The 13448-nt window shown below is 40.6% G+C and overlaps 1 protein-coding gene across 2 annotated transcripts; it reads right to left on the reverse strand.

The window, feature by feature from the left end:
- Positions 1 to 196: 196 nt before the first annotated feature.
- ttll9 (tubulin tyrosine ligase-like family, member 9) lies at positions 197 to 5627 on the reverse strand. 2 transcript variants are annotated; one of them, XM_012827432.2, is made up of 14 exons: positions 5543 to 5627; positions 4491 to 4537; positions 4283 to 4375; positions 4062 to 4173; positions 3706 to 3891; positions 3535 to 3603; positions 2751 to 2841; positions 2490 to 2530; positions 2187 to 2274; positions 1855 to 1913; positions 1452 to 1648; positions 1127 to 1240; positions 627 to 751; positions 197 to 269 (listed from the first exon to the last, which is right to left on the reverse strand). In XM_012827432.2, exons 1-14 carry the CDS (start codon positions 5555 to 5557, stop codon positions 199 to 201), a joined length of 1308 nt encoding a protein of 435 aa, XP_012682886.1. In that variant the 5' UTR covers positions 5558 to 5627; the 3' UTR covers positions 197 to 198. The 2 variants fall into 2 exon arrangements, with proteins under 2 accessions (XP_012682886.1, XP_031422800.1); XM_031566940.1 differs by having other exon boundaries at positions 5548 to 5625.
- Positions 5628 to 13448: the final 7821 nt, after the last annotated feature.

Below are 13448 nucleotides of genomic sequence, written 5' to 3' on the forward strand. Positions count from 1 at the left end.
ACAAGAGATGAACTATGAGTACAGCTTGAGTACTGAAAGCATACATGACCTTTGTGTTCATCGGACTGGCAGTAACACTTCACTTGATTTCAATTTTTAACTCAACACACTTTACAATGTTATACTGTTTGAAAATACACCTAATTTCAGATTCATAATGAATCTTGGCTAAATCCGGTATGTTCGCACTTTTTTCCTTCACGTCTTCTTCTGTCCAGGAAAGGGCTTCAGAAGTTGCCGGAGCTGTTTGTCTCTGTCGTTGATGCAGCCTGTGAAAACCCAAATAGGACAGCTCAGTGTCTCGTACCTTGCCTAAGACCTGAAGCTGGTGATGTGATAAAAATAAATGCCTCAAACGCTCAGAGTGAAACAGTCCACCGTGTACTATGAGGTGTGTGTGAAAAATAGGTATAAAAATAGGTAACAGAGGCCTGTAACACCGTCCTGGACTTAACATCTTTTTAAACAGGATTTTCTATGAAAAATACTGTTTGATCACCGACTAATCCTCTTATTGGCACTGCTGCTATTCTTGCGTCTCAGATTTGTGTCAGGCACGCACTTGCATTTTAAGGACAAGGCGCAATGTGTTAATGTTCAACATTATGGGTTCTATAGTACAGTACCTAGATGTGTATTTGCAGGGAAACAGGAGACCCCCAGTGTCTCCAGGTTCACATCATCCCGGTACACGGGCCCATCGTTCCACATCAGGTCAAAACCCCCGACCCTCTTCTCCCGGCCTGTGAGTCTAAAACAACAGATATTTATAGCTCTATATAGATCTCTCAGAAATGCTGGTCTAGATTTATTTACATTATATTATATATTATATTATATTTCATCTTGTTAGGGGTTAACAGTTGAATATTCGTAGCATTGGAAAAAAGGGGCTAAGTTCTCTACATTCATAAAGTAGGTGGGAGCGTGAAGTAAGTGCGTCTACTCCATGCTCGTAACGACCGGAACTCCTCTCATTATATTTCATATTACACATATAAAATGGGTTCATCGAATCAAAAGACCTAATTGAAAGGTACATCAGGCTTTGCTGTGTATACTACAGGACAACCCAATCACAAAGACTCTTAATTGCTCAGGGCATCATGGCGCCCATATGAAATACCTGCCCTCCATGTCCACAATGTGCAAGGTGTCATCCAGCAGTCGACACTTCATCTCGTAGTCCTCCTGACTACTGGCAGTGAGAGAGGGCGAGGCGTTCACCTCAATCAACCATCTGCACAGAGAGGGCCCTAACAGTGAGGACACACATTTGTCTCCAACACATTTTTCATGTTTTTAATGGGGAACATAAAGTTAGAGAAACAAAACAGAGACCAAATTCAGTGGCCTGTCATCGCATTTCTATAAGACTTAGGTGCAATTTCTATAAACCATAACAGGAGAATAGGCCCGTGAAAAGAAAACGAAAGACAGCAGCTGCTTACGGTTTTAGGTCCTGGTCCAACAAAATGTCATATCCATACAACTCGAAGCAGTGCTTGTCGTTGATGATGACCTTCTGCACACTCTGTAGGCTGCGCACAAATATGTTGTCTATTTCCTTGAAGAGAGATTCTACGGTTTCTGAGCCGTGCTTTGCGGTCAAATACCGACGCAGCTTCTGAATCTCCCATTTGCAACCCTGTAAGCATACTAGGAACTTAAATTACACACATATTGCTCATGTGTGTTAGCAGAACAGTGGTGTAAGGTTATAACATTTTCAGTTATTTGTATTTTCTTTCTCACATTTGACTTTATGTAGTGCATCTACAGTATCTCCTAACAAGTGTCTAATTAATCTAAAAACAAATTAATCAGATCATATTTTGATGCATGTTAACAGACCTTTTCTGGGTCATAATCTGGAGCTGTTTTCTGTACTGCCACATTGGTGAGATGGACATCTGTGAGTGTTTATGTTAAGGTTGAAAACAAAACATTCTGTACCCATAACTTCATACCATAACTTCAACAAAAACATCACGTAACTGAACCTCATGTTACATGTCCAACCTCAGTCACAAGTAACCCAAGTCACAAAGAGAGGAAAATATGTTTAGACAAACCGAATTTCCTGTTTCATTAAAAAAAATAATAATACAAAAAAAAAAAACATAGAACAAAAGACAGAGGAATGTTTGTCAGACAAAACAGGAAGGAATCAACCAGAAGGATACACTGATCATCAATGCTGCTGAGAGAGAAGCGTGTGCTGGAGAAGCGAGCGAAGCCGTCTCGATACAACCAGGCCTTCAAAGGAATGTACTGAAGGACCCAGAGAGTCAGAAGCCATGTACACGAAGGCAAAATCAAAGAGTTTCTTAGAAGCCAATGGTCAACTTGAGAAGATCAAAGTGAGTTTACTATGATGTTGTACTGAAGCACTAGAACACAGCATTTAAAAAAAGGCTATACTTTAAGCTCTTAGCGCCAAGTGCTCAATGCTTTAGACAAAGACATTGGTCATGGGTTGAACGTACAGATGTTACCAGAATGTAGACTCTCAGATCAAACTTCCTTCCTGAAAACAGATATTTTTATTAAGTCAGTGTCATACTCATTAAAACCAGGATAAGCCTAATAGAAAGGCATGTACTTATACAGTATTTGTAGATAGTGCAGTAAGTAGTTGAAAAATATTAAATTGAACAATTATTTATGTCATTAAGGGTTTTTTTCACAACAAAAATCACCGAATGCTCCTTTAACTGTGTGTGGTGTAAATGGCGATGGAATAGTACCGCTAATAAGGTAGGGGTTCTCAATGTAGCGTTGGGAAACATAGCTCTCAACCTGAGTTTCGTCTCTTTGCTCTTCTGACCGCGTTCCATCCTTAAACAAGAAGGAAGCATAAAAGCGTGACTACTCAACAGACTAAAACAATGATATCTAAATTCCTAAGTGCGCGAGGGGGGGGGTGGGCTTTTTGAACTGAGTTTCATCTCTTTCCTCATCAATTTCCTTAAACAAATTGAAAATTGATGTGAGTGAGTGGCACTAATCTGAAACAGAAGTACTGATGTGAGTTACTAGTCATCCGTGAGTTGGCCGGCCTCAGTTACACACAAGAGGGTCTGACTCATCAGCAGAATAGAAACACTGTTTGAAGAATGTGTGTGATGATGGTAAAAAGTAATGTAGTGTAAAGTAGTGTCTGTGTCTGTGTGTGTGTATGTCTGTGTGTGTGTGTGTGTGTGTGTGTGTGTGTGTGTGTGTGTGTGTGTGTGTGCGTGCTTGCGTGCGTGCGTGCATGCGTGCGTGTTACCTGAAAGACTTTTGCTTTCTGTTTTTTTTTTTTTTTTTAAAGACAATTTACGTTTCGAACAAAGGCTAGCTATTTCACAGTTTCATGTGCATTGAACTGACACTGGGGCCAAAAAAATAGATTTAGGGATGTGAATTTCCATCTGTTCACCCATCTGTGGGTGAGTGGACACAGATTTTAGCTGTTGAGTGCAAGTTTCATAAACATGTGCATTAAGCATACATCAATGACTATTTTTATATAAAGGTTTGCAGCTTTACCTTTTTCCAGTCCATTATGTCTTTCAGCTTACGGAAAAGAAATATGCCTTTCCCCTGAGATCGAGCCACCTGTAAGCAGAAAGGAATGGGGTGCATCACAGTGAGACAGACTTCCAGGAGCATGCATTGATAACACCCGCTGAGTTTAACTTACAGATGATTTATCCTCACCGGCTTCATGATCCAGGTGTTGCCCGGGCTCCGTTTGAACTCCTCCACGAAGAGATGGTACTCGCTGGGCAGTTCAAAGGTACGCGGGAAGAAGTCGCATTTCGCCGCTTCCAAGCGGCCAGACTCTCGCTCCAGGAATTTCCGGTACCTTTTCAGGTTCTTCACCATGAGGTTTTTCCTTGTAAGCTGAAACAAGACAAGAGAGGAAGCCAAGGAAAGACCCTCTAGGTCTATAGCGACTTACTGTGCACACAGAGAATGCATCGTTTTGAGTTGTGGTTGCCATGCAAACAAGAAACAGATGTCATCATTAATGATGACAGAGATGTTAAACTCAAAAAGACATGACTTCTTACTTCATAGTGGTTGCGAAAGTGGCATATTCGCACATGTTCCTCCATGTAGGAATGATCATAGTTCTCTCGTAGCCATCCAACATCACACCAGTTGAAGTCCCATTCAGCATCACTGAAAGTAAGGGCTGTGTAAGGGCTGACTGGAATATAGCAGCTTGCTATTGGTTTGACCACAAAATAAATAAAGCAGTAATATCTAAAAAAAAAAATACTTAGCCTACTCTTTGACCTCTACCCATCCAGGCCTTTGACGCAGGACGTCCTGAATTGTGTTGGTTAATCCACATTTGTACCTTACAGTGCTCCTTAACTCCCTGAGGCGAAATGCAGTATAAAAATATTTTTCATGCCATACAATTCAGAATAAACAAGTATATTTATTCACTTGTTTTGAATATAAAGATGTAATATATCAAACATAAAACTCACCCATCTTTTTTCTTCTGATAAGCATAAGGACCTTTGTATCCTCCAGTCTGCAAGACCAAGAAGTACAAAACTGATTAACACATTATTAAAAACACCTACGATGCATGTAAATACAAAACTGACACATGTAACGTTAAGTTATACCTGGCATTTGCATGCTAATGTGGTGGTGACTAAGACTATTGTAACATGCAGGGGATTAGCGGTGAAAGACTGTGGGGAGCTCCCGTATATATATATGTATATAAATATTAAAACAAACAAATCATATATATGATATTTTTGTATATTTAATTGCACCTTTCATAAACGGACTACAACTCAAGTCATGTGCCCTGCTCACTGTAGCCCTGATGCCACCTGTCAGCTCTCCCTGTGAGTAACTGTACATACCCAGATGGTTATCACCACGGGGTATGCATTTTTGTGCTATGACAAAATTATTCAGCCAACCAGGCAATACAAATAGGCATTTTGATCAGGTCAGTGAGCCGCGCATACCGGTGACGTCATCTATACGACATATTCATTGTAGTTTCTCATTACTTCGCCACAAAAAAAACGATTTGCGTCAGGTTTGCGACGTACATTTCTAACATTATTAGAGAGAAACGTTTATTACGCGGCCATAAAGTGAGTTATTGGACTGGTCATATAGTGTTGTGTTTCTCTAGAAAATAACAACGGTCATGTCAACAGAAAGAACGCTTCCGAAGTAAACTTATTTGATGTCAAAAAGACCGAAATGAATGGATGTCAATGGAAGGCTAGGCAGATGTTATTATTTGTATGGTTAGACCCATAGACAATATATAGGTCTATCTATGGTTAAACCTGTCTCTCGCTTTCCCCAGTTTGTATCAGTGTTTCCTCCCGGTTTACTTTCAAAATAAAAGGCTTGCAGCCAGACACCACGATGCTCGCAGTTGTCTTCTTCGAACAATCCACCGACAGTACAAGTGTGTTATCATGCCTTGGCTAGTAGCACCAGCGTTAAACAATCAAAACAGCTGTTTAACAGTAAAAAGTAGCTTTGCACGTGTTTTCCATACCTTACTTTTTGACATGTCTCAGGTTAGACATTCCCGTGGGTCAGCGAGTTGTGGTTCAGGGCTGCCAAGGTTTCTTCTCATGTAGCGTGATGTTGCCATGGCAACCGCTCTGAGGTCTGAACAGGACGAGAGGACCCTGAAAAGACGTGACTTCTTTCTAATTCAAATTCAGAAGTGCTTTATTGGCATGGCAAATAGGCACTTGTATTGTCAAAGCAGTCAAACTATACAGAACAAGAAATCAGAACATATTTAGGCATATAGGCCTACAGAATCAGAATATAATGGTGCAGTATAACCTATATGCCTAAATATGTTACTGCTTTAAATGAAAATAAATGAATAACAATGATAATAATAGTTAAATAGTTAAATAAGAAATAACCAGTAAGTACTATTGGTTACTGTCGTTACCAATCGATTGGTAATCAGTTACCAATAGTACTTACTGGTTATTTCTTATTTAACTATTATTATCATTGTTATCGTTATTCATTTATTTTCATTTAAAGCAGTAGAATAGTTAGGACGACTGAATCTGTATGTGTGTGTACGTGTGTGCGTGTGCATTAATGAGTCTCTGTGCTTGAGTGTGTCTGTGGTCTTAGGCTTTCTTGGCTAAAAAGGAAATGTGTGTGTGAATATGTGTATCATTCAGTGTCCCTCGGATGTGCAAGTGAGAACATATTATGCAGCTGTAGTAGGCTACTGTTCACTGTGTCTTCACCCAATAAGTAGGGCAATTTACTGTGGTTTGGTAAAGCATCAAGTTTTGAGAAAAAGCAATCACGGATTAATTGGAATGTTTTGCACTGTTAAAAAGTGCAGCTCTGTCTCAAATGAATTGTCTTTGCACTACTACCACAGACGTTTGTCTCTTAGCAGCCAAGGTTTTTTTTGTGTCTGCCAGTTTCTACTGCTAAGCGGTGCTCACTGAGTCTGTATTTCAGCAGTATACATCTCAGATTTGTTTCTTTTATTTTAGTTAGGTAATCTGCTAATGAGTGCTCTCTGTCTAGGGTCAAATAGCATTGCATCTTACATTTTGTTTTGGATTGCCAATACTTGTAATAATTGTCGTTTAGGTTTGAGGAAATTAGTTCAAGCCGAATATGTTGTGTAGTTTGGGCCTAGCCTTGTGTTAGTATGTGTAAGTGGAACAGGATGGCTGAGGACCAGATTGGTAGGAGAGATATTAACTTTGCTCAACTCTTGGTATTAGAAGGCTTAATAATGGGAAGAGTGTGGGTCACAGAAGGTGTTTCCAGAATGTGATTGGCCTTTTTAAAAACATTTTTTTTGCAAAACTCAACATGCAGGATCTCATTTGGATGTTTTTCTCCATTTATCTAGTCTCTTACCACAACATAGAGTTGAGGAATTCACAGAATATAGGCTCAGTGCCCCATATCGCTATATTTGATTATGGAACGAATTTGAATGATCTGTGCCAGACCAGGCCCCAGTACGTTCCGGTCACAGCTGTTTGTCAAGAATGGGGAGAAAAGGGCAAAGAGATACGAATCGATGAGTAGTCATACGTGCATAAAATATAGTGCAAGTGATTTATTCCCACCCCGGCTATGGAAATTGCGTCTCGCCTTCAGGTTTTGCCCATGCATGAAATGTAGCCTGTGAAGATTAAAAGCCCAGCACAAGTGCATTTCTCCTATTAACCCCAAGGTGGCACTCTCACTCAGAAACACCAAAATGGGATGACTAATCCAGGCTGCAACCTGTAATCCACTGGCAGTTTCACCATTGTCATTTTAGGCTATGTTACTGGTTACTTCAGGCCTGTGAACCATTATGAATCAGATGCAATGTATTAACATAGCCTGCACATCAAAGAAAGTTATTTATGTGTCTTTTCCCTAGGCCTTTTTTTGAAAACCTGTCAGACTTTGGTGATAAGGAGGCTGGAACCAATGGACCAAATGTGATGAAGGTATGCACAAACCGACCCTGCAAGAGAGGCCCTACAAGACCTCCGCTAGACCCTACCAATTAAAACAGTATAGCTTTGAAAGATTGGGGGTGGGGGTGGATCATACATCAACTGAGTCTAAATAGGCTAACTAAGCTAACTTGGCTTATTAGTATACATTTTAAGCTCTTTAATCTAATTTGTTTTCTTTTGATCACCTTCATGAGCCTTCATGAGCTGCCAGACTCGGTACGAAAGCAACTGGAGATTCTTTAGTAGTCGTTATATTGAAGCCTCTTGGACAAACGATCATCTGTCTTGTTCACAGCTTGAAAAGATGGAAGAACTGGAGACAGCCATGCCATTAAAGTATTTTGCCAAAACAAGAAGGATATTATTTACTCCAAAATCCAGTATGCTAATGCCTGACCTGGTTCAGATGTGACTGTAGTATCAGATAGATCTGATGGATCCACAGGCAACTGTCTGAATTTCCCAAGTTCCCTGGTTCTCTGATATTCAGTATTAAGATGCATACACAGGGAATTGCCTCTATCTGATTACCCTGAGCAATCAGATCAATATCAAGATTTGTTTATAGTACTGATATTTATTATTATTGGTTTGTTGTGGCTGTAGCAAAAGTGTAGTGTTTTTTTGCTTTGTTCTGTTACTTTCATAGAGTCAAAGATGTATATAAATACCTCTAATGGTATAGTGTAGCAGGCAATTAAGTTTGCTGAATTAAAATATTTTATTAGCAACAAATGAAATGCACCCTAGTGCTTTCTTGGAGATATGTGGTGCGCATATGTGATCTTTGCCCTACACCACATGTTGTGTAGGTGGTAATGGCATGTTTATAGCTAAATAAAATTAAATATAAGAAAGTGCTCTAAACCACAAACATACCAACTGCACTTTGAACACTGCCACAATTCTGTGTCAGGTTCCATAGTGCATGTGACTTAATGTATGGGCAGAGAGAACGATCTGGAAACAATGAAAAAGCTCCAGTCGACTGTAGAAACCTTGCGTGACCGTCAGATATAGCGTCTGCTTGATATTTAATTGTGGCTGTTATTCCAGACGCATGTTCTCAGACCTGAGATCCTAAGGCAACGTGGTCCAGGCTCGTGTCAAGCCATGTGTCCTTTCAATCAGTGAACACTTGTGTCACTGTCATCTGTGTGTCATGTTTTTCATGGTCTGGACCGTGTTTATGGACTTTTATTCTGTTCACATAGCCATGTGCTTTTGTTTGCTTTCTTGGTCGCCATGTGCTTTTCTTTGTATGGTCACGTGCTTTTGTTTGAATTGATTTCACCTGCCCCCCGTTGCTCTAGTCCAATGATCTGTTTTCCCTTTTTAGTTTCTCTGTTTATTTTAGAACCTTGTGTTTGACCAGTTCATCGTCTGTCGTTGTTCGTGTTTATGTTAGGATTACGCTGTACCATTGCACCGTTCCCTGTAGGTAATTAAAGACTCCTCTTTGTGTTTGAACTCTGCCGTGGGCCGTGCGTCTGGGTCCAACTCCGCACCAGCGTCACACTGTGTCTGTGTCTTTGTCTTTGAAGGGCGGATATGAACATTGCCTTCAAACAGCACCAGATCTGTCACTGCTATGAAGTCTTCCAAGAAAGGAACATGATTTAATTTCCAGTACTGCACAGTTACCTTTGCTGTGCAATTTGTTTGCCTTTCTCTTAGTTGAGATATCAGGGAGGCATACGTGCCCATTTGAATGACAAATGATGCTAACGTGGGTTCATAATGATAGTGTTATAGTCAATTTTACCATATCTTCCTCTGTGCACAGCAAATTGTGCACCAGCTGGTTCTCATTTGGTGAGAGGAATGGTTGTGCACTATAGCATGTTTTAGCAGAGGTTGTATACAAGACGCTCTGTTGTTGATTCCTGTTCCAGTTTTCATCAGTTAATTGGAATAGGGGAACGTTTTTAGAAGCAATAAGGTTTATGAATGTAACCGTTGCTCATATTGAGACATAAATGAGACGCTTTGGCCACATTTAGCTAAACTGCACATTTCTGAACTTTCATTACTTTATGACCTGAAGCAGAGATGAACAATAAACTAAAGAATGTGTGGTAATTGTGATCCATCAGACCATTTCTGTGTTGCATTGACCTTATAGTGTGACAATTTTCGGATTGTCATTTTCAGTTATTTACAGGGATTCCTGATTGAAGACATGTTTCTGACAGTTTTCCATATTTTTCTCTTTCTTTGTCTGTTTCTCATTCTCATGCAGGCTTTTTGACCCAACAGAACATCTTAACATATGATGTGTTATGTTTATTCATTTAGATTTAGATCTAGGCCCTAGAGTTTCATGACCGGGACTAATGTTGGGGAAATCCTCAAAACCCCTTAATGTGACTAATATAGATATGTATATACATACATATCACTTGTATATTTACACACACACCCTGGCTTTAATTTGCACTCAATAAAGGGGTATCACCCTGTTTCCTCTGGAACCCAGAATGTTTTGGGCGGAAGTCCTTTGTTAGCTATAAGAGCGATGTGCCTGTTAGATAAATGCAGTGGTCTGCTGGCTTCTTCTTGGCTGGTGTTGCATCAGTTTCAGCTGTAAGCTTTTGGGATTTGATATCTGGAGGTTTGTGCTACAGCTCACTGCTGGGCTAGTATATTAGAGGTTAACCACATAGGATTTTGCTTGGGCAGAGCTTGAGACTTGGTCCATGTGAGTTTGTGTATGTGTCTATGTGTGTGTGTGTGTGTGTGTGTGTGTGTGTGTGTGTGTGTGTGTGTGTGTGTGTGTGTGTGTGTGTGTGTGTGTGCGCATGTGTGTGTGTGAATGCGAGTGTCTAAGTTGTGTTTTTAAATGTTTGTAAGGACTTGGAACGTACAGAGTGGTTCCATTTCTGCGCTGGATTCATGGAACGTTCATGGACGTTGTGCTCAAACTACTTCATGAATAGTTGTACATTATTTTTCACTTTATCACCCTGAAACCTCCCGAGATGAAGAAACCACAAGGTTCGGGGTATTGATTATTATGGAAACCACTGATTTAGCCGAGGGGGAGAAATGCTGCATAAGAATGTCATGGATTTAGTCAACTGCTGGCTTTTGAGGTCAGACTGTTGTCCCAGGCTTGCCAAAGCTCTGTTGAGCTCTTATTGTCAGCGCATACTTATGGCTATGTGAAACGACCTTCAGATAAACTTGACCGTTGGTTTAGGCCAACTTTATTAGCAAAAATAAAAGTTATTACTGTGACAATTAATGTATATGGTTTTATAATGAGATGGTGTTCAGTCATTATTTGAAATTGTTGAGAAAATATGGACCTTTAAATCATAGGTTACAACCTCTCTAATATGTTTGACCTTAACCTGTGAGACATTGGCAGACTGAAATCATTAGTCTTAGTTTTACACGCCATCCTCATCAAGCCTATTCCTAAAAACTCACAGCCAATTATGGAGTCTGGTCATGGGTTACAAAAAGGTTTTAGCTGTAAAGATTTAAGAGATTGCCCTCCCTCCACTACAGTTGTCTCTGAATAGCTTTTAGTCTGCCCTTTATTTCATATTGCAGTGTTACATTTGATATATTACAACAACATTCCACTGTGGTGTGATTTCATAGTGAACTTCTGATAATAAATACATGCTATTTGACATCTTGCACCCTGTCTCTTGATCATACTGGAGTAATGGGTGTAGAATTGATAAATTGATATTCTAGCTATAATTGTCATGTCTCGTTACCTAAAATAAAATCAATGTCTGCAATGAAATGTAGATACACTGTGTCTAAATACCTTGGACACTTTTGACTGTGTGCCTATGTGAGTGTAATCCTGGGAAAATTAGTCAAGGAAAGGGCATTTACTGAGGGATAAAGGGCAGGTTAAGGGCAAGAGAGGGCTCTAAGTGTGCAGAGGGGGAAAGGGTGTCAGCCCATGAAATTGCCTGTTTTTCTAAACACCTCCTACGGCACATAGGGAAAAGATTATCTCGGGTGCAACCTCATTGCTCCCCCGTCTTCCAGCTTCCTGGGCAGCCTCTCCTCCTCCTCCTCCTCCTCCTCCTCCTCCTCCTCCTCCTCGTGAGGCATGTGGAGTACATGTGAGGTATTTTGGTGGAAAACATCCCCACAGTTCTCTGGACGGCGACCAAGCTCTCTCCAACCCTAGATCCGGCCCTTAAGCAGTGCTGGATTTGGGCTGGAATGCTGACGATGAGGATAATTGTCCCATACTGGGACAGTAGCCTCTCGGTCAACACATGGCATGCCGCCTGGATCGCGGCAGCGGCTCTTAAACGGGTAATATCCCGGCTTGATACCATTCTCAAGAAGCTCTTCGGTCTGAGGTTGTTTTCGTCTCTGAGGGTGTGCGTAAACAGGGGTTGCCACTTGTACCACTGCCACACAAGCTGCCAGTTAAAATTCTTGTGAATTCAGTCACCTCGGCAACTCTGCCTTATTTCTTTCTCTGCTCACTGCTAGATATCGGTAGTCATTGTTAGTTACGATAAAGTTATTTGAGTTACAGTATGTGTGTATTGAATATGGTGATGTCAGATGATAACACTGAGCTCTGTTTTCTATGGTCATCTGTCTCGGCATTTGTTTGTCTGTTTGTCTCTCTCTCCCTCTCTCTCTCCCTTTCTCTCTTCCTCCCCCCTCTCTCTCTCTCTCCCTCTCTCTCCCTCTCTCTCTCTCCCTCTCTCTCTCCCTCTGTGTGTGTGTGTGTGTGTGAACACGTGTCAGGGTGCATTTGGGGGCACATATGCTAGTAGGAGATTGTTGGGTGTAAGCGAAGTGATGGAGAAAAATATATATTTGTAAATTAGATGAACTGATCCTTTTTCTTAATCAGAAATACCATTTGCAGAGCAATACGGGTTAAAGCAAGCAAGCTCTCTGCGGGCGAGAAGGGTTGATACAAAACACAATTAACTTCATTATATAACCCAATTCTACTGTCCACATCATATCTCTTAAAAGGGTTCTCTGCTTGGTCCTGGTACATAACTAACATGTAGCATACTGTAACATGTTACCAACACTAAGTCTAAGTCATAAGAACATCTTTAACAACAAAGATTTATGTAAGTTGTATTAAGCATCAAGCAAAGGTATTTATGTATTTGATTATGCAACTAGTGATGATCCTGGCTCACTTGGTGTCCTATGTACAATTTGGTGAGTTCCCTTTGTATGAATTGTAAGTCATGGGTGGGTGGTTCATACCTGTCGTGGTCACATGCAAGTCAACAACTCACCACATTCATTGTGGTTTGGCAAATAGGATTTGTTTCCAACCACAGTGTTGGTTATAGATGCTGCTGACTTAGATGAAACTTAGATTTAAGTCATCGGATCACTAATTTCCATCACTACTGCTGATGTCACTGATTTTAAAAGCAGAATGTTTTCCTTTGTATGATTGTTGATCGGTGGAGCATGGGAAACAACCCTGCCTCACTCAACTCCGTACTATAATCCTGATGAAAACTGATCTTGGGCTGTAGGCTATAGGTTAAATATCCATCTACTTCACCCTCCAGACGCTGACACCCCAGGCAATTCCCAAAGGTGCCTGTGGCAAGACCTCCCACAGCACACGTGTTAAGTTCTACCTCTGAAGTGACCTTTACGAAGAAGCCTGCTTAAGAGCTTCAATGTCCATTACAGATACAGAACCTGGAGAACCGGGTAATAAAACCGAGCAGTTACACCGTAATGCTGTTATGCAAAATGTGAGGATTTACAGGACCAAAGGTGATGAAAGCAGACACAGTGTGTTGATAATGGTGAGGTAAGATGCTCATTATACATACTGTATCTCTGTAGCTAGGCCTTGCTATGAATACTATGCTCCGTTTTCCTCATCAATGTCTCCAGAATCCAGACGCTGTTATTATTGTTTGGGTTTTACGGATACATTTTTGTGTTCACGAAGCCAAAGTGTAT

This window comes from Clupea harengus, chromosome 4 (assembly GCF_900700415.2).
Source record: "Clupea harengus chromosome 4, Ch_v2.0.2, whole genome shotgun sequence".
NCBI classification, from domain to species: Eukaryota; Metazoa; Chordata; class Actinopteri; order Clupeiformes; family Clupeidae; genus Clupea; species Clupea harengus.

What these genes read in the sequence shown, in the direction of transcription:
- ttll9 (XM_012827432.2), bottom strand. An exon ending in TATCAGAAGAAAAAAGATGG is followed by an intron (nt 4,376 to 4,490) that starts GTGAGTTTTATG and finishes ATTTCGCCTCAG; the next exon opens with GGAGTTAAGGAGCACTGTAA. An exon ending in TTGGACCAGGACCTAAAACC is followed by an intron (nt 1,241 to 1,451) that starts GTAAGCAGCTGC and finishes CTCTCTGTGCAG; the next exon opens with ATGGTTGATTGAGGTGAACG.